Raw genomic sequence first — 7,404 nt, 5'->3', positions numbered from 1 at the left:
CCTATCGGTCAAAAACTGAAACAAGATGATGATTTGGAAACTAATATGATGAAAAATAGCACGAGATTATTGTTTATAATAGCTATTTTGTATCGAGAATTTGGACTATTTAATGTGTGTACATAGTGCGGTGAATTAATTAATTAATCAATCATCTGCGTCTTATCAGAACTGTTCTGGGAAAAGTTTCCAATTTTGGCATGAGCGTATTACTGAACATAACCATGTAATGGATATATATATATATATTAGTTATCATATTTTTATAAACACTCCTATTGCTGATGTTTTAAATTTAACTTTTGAGTTTTTCCATTGTCATCATTTATCGTGACAAATTTGTTACTGCAGTGTTGTGTTTTATGTTTGCTTCTAATTCTTTACATTTTAATTGTGATATTCTCGCCATTGTTCATAAGCAAAGAGTTTTTACTTACAACGTTCATATTCAATTAAATCTTAAAGCCAACTATATCTGAAGGTCTTTGATAATTGAATTCCATTCCTTATGTTGATGTAGTCTCATTATATTGAAAAAGAATGACTCAAACAACGGCAGTCAGATTTAATAACATTTATACACTTGCATCTTTGAATAAGATATACAAAACAAAACGTTTGCTAAAAGTAACTAATCGACATATTATTTATGTTTCTAGAGCTTCAGGACCGCCAAGGTTTAAGTAGTTAGAAGTTTACTAAGTGGTTTGTAGAAAAGTTGTGTTTTGTATTCCGGTAAACTCCGAAGTTAAAGCTGATTCGTCACGAACAAGGGAAAACATCAGAATAAAAAAAAAAGGTAAATAAACTCAACTAATCTTGATATTTTTGCTCATTGACTGACTATTAGAACTGGCTCCGTCGAAATACTTTAATAACACGTTAAGCCTGTCATTAATCTGAATTTAGCCTCTGTATTTTCTTCCTCTATACTATTTTTTACCACCTGCTAGCATGGGTGTCCGCAGAAATTCTTTCACGGGGGAGGACAAAGTCAAAGTCAAGGGACGATGGATCCGCCTTCGAAGTTTTGCCATTGCAGTCAAGAGAATAGGCAAGCTCCCACAGTCAGATTTAATGGTTTTAATATTTATAAGTTTAGTTAAGTCATACTGCAGACTTGCAGCTATATACATCCTCTATAATTGTAAATTTTGGTTCGTTCTTTTAGGTTTTTAACCTTAAAGAGTAATTCCACCTTATATAAAACAACTGCTTATATGAATACAGTAACTTGAGGTTACATAAGCGCAGTATTTCAATTACATTTAAAGTGTATGTATGGTAAGAACAACATTTAAGGTTAACAGACCTTAATCTACACATTCATTTACTGTGTATGGTAAATACAATATTTAAATCTAATAGACCTTAATCTACACATTTATACTATAAAAAAGCAAATAAGAAGCATTTCTTAAAACTTAAGCAACGGCTTTTATGGAGGTTTTTATACTCCTGCCGCATAATATGATGGTCAAGCTAAAAGCACAAACATCATAAACTTTCAACTTCAACTTTTAATATGAATTAAATTGAATCTGATGCAAGATCAGATCTGAGTATTACATTAAAAAAATCAGTATTGAATATATTTTTGGTAGGTGTCTGGAGATTTTAAGTAAAGTTGCTGACAAACCTTTATCAGTCAGAAACTGCACATCTTGTTAATTATTCAGAGTTAGCAACAACTAACTTAGTAGTTTTTTTCAATTATACTATCGGTAATTACGCAGTTTACAATAATCAGAGTTATGTGTTAGAAATGTTTGATTATTTCAGTCTTCTGTTCTGAACAACAATGCTAAAACTATATGATGTATGAAAGCAAATTCAACATTTATACATTAGTTTTTTTATTCCATTACTAGTATAATTTTGTAATTCATGTCACTAAGGCAGTATTGTCAATAATGTTCAGATGAGTCGAAACTAAATATATTTGATAACATAAAACACGCCTACCTTGTTCACTTACTTTTGGTTTATATTTTTTACCTAATTTTCTATGGATATAAGATTATATTATGTAAGTTCATTGAACTCGTGCATGTTCTTGTGTGCACATGAATGTGATCTTGTGAAATTGATCCCAGATAATAAAAAAAAACATCTGCACAGCACATATGATCTCTTGAAAATCGCGCATTGCACTGTGACAGCTAAACTCGAGTAGGAATGTTCTCTCATGTTGGACGCTGATATTTCATACCATGACTTTGTAATCAGGATATGAGGACCATTATATGACGTAAACATAAATACCATTTCATATAAATTTATTTCAAATTTCACATCGAATAAAATACTTTTGAAATGTTTGTACAGTCGTGAAATAACACAGGAACGATCAGCTTTAAACTACATTATCTAATAAACACTAAGAAAACAACAGAATAAATTATTTTGTTATTATTCGGCAAATGCACTTGTTACTGAAAAGTCGCCATTCATCTATACAAAGAAAATCTACAGTAATTCAGTAACGTTATGAATCTATTCAACCTACTGATTGACAAATTTGTTTTTTAATAACAGTTTTAGCTTGCCATGCTTATCATGACGTAAATCGTTTTACGTATGTTGAATGAAAATATGTAAGCACGAAATCAACAAGTCATATTATAGGAACCCCTTCTTTTTCCCCCTTGCTGTTCACATAACATGATAGGAATTTTTACATTGTTAGCAAGCACAACCGGAAACTAGATATCTAGTATTTTCAATACACACTCCACCCTACTTTCCCTCTGGATTTGCAGTCATCTAGAAGACAGTAATTGAAATATTTATCTGTATGGAATTAATATAATTAATTTTTAAGATAATAAAATAACAACTTTTTATAAATGAATATTTCCTTTGGTATCTGTGGAAAACAATATTTCCAATTTCTTTTTTGGGATCAATGTTTTATTTTTATGAAATTTCATTTTATTATGACCATATATGTTACACATAGTATATAGAGTAAAGCCATTTATGAAGGACAGAAATTGGTAAAATAATCTAAATTCCATAAAAGTTCCAGTAAACTGGTACAAAAATCTCAGTACTTCGGATTTTCTTTTCTCCCTTGTAACTTTAATACTAGCATAGAAAAAAACTGGTGTATATAACTGTTAGTATATATATATATAATCCAAGAATTAAGATTGTACTGTTTTATGATGATAAATAAACTTTAAACTTTAGAATTTTAAAGTGGGTTTCGACTTTTGTTGTGAATAGAACGTATATGGCTCATTTTGAAACTTTGTGCTTACCTAAACAAAGAAACGTTTTTTGTTTTGTTTTTTATCGTGTAAGTTTGTATTTTGTAACGAAACTATTTACAAAAATGATTTGAAAAGAATGTACTGAAATAACTCAATTTCTTAGTCGCTGTTTAACAGGTATATTGATTTTCAAAATTTATCATGACTACCTAACCTACGTTAATTTATTCAAGTATATTTCAACAAGCAAAAGTACCCGACCCCAGTGACGGAAAAAGTTTAAGTTAATCAATCAATTTGAATTACTTCATGGACTTTGAAAATATTAATTGTGTTGCACTCTTGGTTTTACTCAAAGCCAAAGCTCTGAGCTACATATTCCGCCCACCGCGAAAAGTAATTGTTGAGCATTTCGGTCATGCTAAGAGCCGCTCAATAATGACATATGGTAAATCTACATTTTTGTTCTTTAGGTTACGTCACATTTTGAAATGTGAATGATGGTGTGATTAATTCCTAACAATTCATTGTAGAATGTCCTGCTTGCGAAAATACAGTTTCGTATAAACATTATTCATGCCTGGTTTCGTTTGTTTTGACTTTTCCGGAAAACTACACGAAGGCTATCTACTCTATCCGTCCCTAATTTAGCAGTAAAAGACTAGAGGGAAGGCAGCTAACTAACCACCACCAAATTGGGCCACGTTTTCGAACTAATAGTGGGATTGACCGTCATATTATAACGCCTCCACTGCTGAAAGGGCGAGCATGTTTGGTGGGAGGGGTATTCGAACCCGCGACCCTCAGATTATAATTATTCATGACTGTTCTCCAGTCATTTCAAAAGTAAATGTTGAGCTTTGTCTGCGTGCGCAACTTTTCAAACGGGAGACAGACACCACGATTCAGATAACACATTACTATGGAATCACGTGACTAATCTATAGTGGTAGTTCAGGGTTTCATATTGTATATGCTGCCCTATGTAATCTCTACATCTGCCACCGTTTTCACCCCTGTGTGTTTGTCGAAAACAGCTGAATTGATTTATATGAAAGTTGGTGTAAGTTTGGACTATAATCCAACTTAGAAGTGTTTAGGTATTGGAGTGCCTTCTTGTCTCAGACTTGTAATCACATTGTGATCACTGTCTTGACATAGGGTAGACTAAGGGTTGGCTGTCAATACGTGCGTTTCAAGTGGACTTACAAATCATATGCAGTTTTTGTATGTACTTGTATACACATAAGGAATTTTAGGACAACACAAAAAGAACTAGAGGGGCACTCAGTAGAGCGCATACCTCCGTCACGCAGCGTTGATCATATTCGGCTCTCAAGAAATAAGAAAATGTGTTCGTGTGTCCGTCGTTATAAACGAACACGGACCATTTTTGTCAGGACAATGAGGAATAACATTATACATATGTCAGCCCAGATCAATCAAAATTCGATCAATTTTGACTGAGTTATAGAGCAAAAATAGTGTGAAAAATCGGTCCCCATGTTAACAGATAGGATTTTTTTATTTTCATGACCTTGCTGTGACCTTGATCCTCCAAAAACTAATCACTTTTAAGTTGGATCATAGTCCAAATGTATACTAACTTTCGTCCGAATCGATTCAGCAGTTTTCGAGAAATATTGCTGACAAACACACACACGGGGTGAAAACATAACTTCCGTATACCTTTGATGGCGAAGGTAAAAATACCGCATACTAAAAACTGATTAATAAATGTACATTTTGCAGTACTCCATGTTAAAAACTGAAACCAAAGCACACTGGTAACATCTCTTACGTAAGTGAAATGAAAGTGTTTATTTGTGGGTCTGGCGCAAGTAGAAAATGGTGAAATACGTGTCTCCGGATCTTGACCTTATTATAAGCAAACAATTAGGACCTTGAATAAAAAAGATAACTGACTGCCCCTGCTGTTGTCCTTAATAACCACTGAAATTCTGCAAAGCATACTCTCAAACATATCCTGATAATTGTCTAGTGCAATTCGTTTTCATTGTTCTTTCAAAGGTTTAGCCGTTTGATAATGATGGAAGGATATATATATATGCTATAACCTTGAATATTGACTCTTCCAGATGATTTCATAGAGTTACGATATTGATCCTGAGTGAGTCATTGTAAGACAATGATATCGTTTCGTTGAAACCAAGCGGTGGGTCTGACGTGCTTTGTGGCAGAGAGTATTACAGTGATTTAATAACACATTGAAATGCTTGTTAAAAACAAACAAGCAAAAAATTTGTCAGGACCCAAGGATCTTATTTATTGTAGATTTCTGGATATGGATGGACGTTTAGTCGTCCGGACACTTCCCGGATAGGTCACCCGTCCATTTCAAGGAATGCAGTCCATATCACATTTTTACATAGTTGTCCAACGTGTTATTCACATCCTTGACATCAGGTTCGACCTAGGTCATCATTCCGAGAGTGGGTGAAGTGGCTCTCAACATTCTAAAAAACTCGTGATATGACGTCAAGATTCCAGTCCGGACTGCTTTTACACCAAAACAAAGCGGCGCTGAAAATGTTTGGGGATAATATAAGGTTTGTTTTAGCCGTGTCAGAGTATCCACATTCCTGGATAGTACACTGCATACACTTTATTTTTTTACATGTTAGTATGTTAATTGGATCGATAAGTTCGAACAATTTTTTCACGATCGTAATAAGTAAACATTCGACAATCGCTTATAAAACTACGACCTTAACTGTTATGTATATATAGTACTATCAACTTCCTGATACGATAAATACTTTCATGCATAGTAGGTTTTATGACCACATATTACGACTATTGTTTGTTTGTTTGTTTTGAATTTCGCGCAAAGCTACACGAGGGCTATCTGCGCTAGCCGTCCCTAATTTAGCATTGTAAGACTAGAGGGAAGGCAGCTAGTCATCACCACCCACCGCCAACTCTTGGGCTACTCTTTTACCAACGAATAGTGGGATTGACCGTCACATAATAACGCCCCCACGGCTGAAAGGGCGAGCATGTTTGGTGTGACGGGGATTCTATTACGACTACTGCACGTAGATGTTTTCCAGTGGCTTCTTACCTCTTCATTCTCATTTCTGGTATTTCATGAAGTTTGGACGTATTGCATACATAACAATATCGTTAATATACCTATTGGTGTATCTTTTAATTGCCCCTCAGTGGCACAGCGGTATGTCTGCGGACTTACAACGCTAAAATCCGGGTTTCGATACCCGTGGTGGGCAGAGCACAGATAGCCCATTGTGTAGCTTTGTGCTTAATTACAAACAAACAAGTAATTAATTCATACTTACCGAGTTCCCTTGCAACACACGCTTGGTGAGACATGTCCCATGCTCAAGATGTGTTTGAAAGGTCTTGGTGGACCGTTTTTTATATATATATACCATAAAAAATGCTGTATTTACGCATGCATTTTTCATAATTAGAAAACCAATAATTCAACTGCACCATTTATCAAAACGCTTTCATATTTTCAAGATTCGGTCCATTATGTAAAACTTTCTTTCTGGAAAAAATAGTTCCAAAAATCAAAGTTAATCTTCCTTCATTTTTATTTAAATTTATATAATTATATCTTATCAGTATAAGAATTTTTCTTTGTGATTTTATCGAGAGGATGGACGGTTTTAACTGATTACTAAGAAGAGTATTACCTATCAATATAACAATTGTCGTTCTTTTATCTACGTTTACAAACTTGATTTTTGAGCTTTCCCCACATTTCTGGGAAAAATTACTTAACTTTTTGTGTATAGGCTTTGGACTCTCACAAAATATAAACACATTTTGTATTGTATTATGTACTTAAGGTAAAGGTACCAAATTTTAATGCCGCCATCCCTACTTTTGAACTGCTGATCAGAAGAAAGGTAGCCAGTATCACTCTTCTACCTACTATATACGCTAATTGGCAATCAAATTACTTTCTTGCAGAGATGACAGCGGATAACGTCCAGGAATAGAAAGGTGTATTTTCGGTCAGCGAATCAGATAATGGACCAAGGTTTCACCTGCCCCTGCACTCAAGCATGAGTAGGCGGAGATCACGTGCAAGATCGCGTTTCGTTTTGTATTAAAAGCCACGTTCTCCTTTGTTTAGTAGTTTTTGCTTAATTCGAAACTTTTAGTATACCTAGAGATTATGGTAAGATTTTTT

The 7,404-nt window shown here is 34.1% G+C and overlaps 1 protein-coding gene across 4 annotated transcripts in view; it reads right to left on the bottom strand.

Moving 5' to 3' along the window:
• Positions 1 to 1,522: 1,522 nt before the first annotated feature.
• LOC106460322 (calcium channel flower-like) overlaps positions 1,523 to 7,404 on the bottom strand; it is a 91,524-nt gene continuing 85,642 nt past the window's right edge. For 3 of the 4 annotated variants that reach the window (XR_002610737.1, XR_002610738.1, XM_022387023.1), the window contains one exon: positions 1,523 to 2,766. Coding sequence is in view for 2 of the 4 variants with exons in the window: in XM_022387023.1 (XP_022242731.1) it covers positions 2,740 to 2,766 (27 nt within the window). In the remaining 2 variants the exon portion in view is untranslated. Of the gene's footprint in view, positions 2,767 to 5,726; positions 5,763 to 7,404 lie in introns of those variants that run through there. The other variant, XM_022387026.1, reaches the window with a different exon arrangement.

Source organism: Limulus polyphemus, unplaced genomic scaffold (genome assembly GCF_000517525.1).
Source record: "Limulus polyphemus unplaced genomic scaffold, Limulus_polyphemus-2.1.2 Scaffold751, whole genome shotgun sequence".
NCBI classification, from domain to species: Eukaryota; Metazoa; Arthropoda; class Merostomata; order Xiphosura; family Limulidae; genus Limulus; species Limulus polyphemus.
This window is presented reverse-complemented; position numbering and strand designations above follow the sequence as displayed.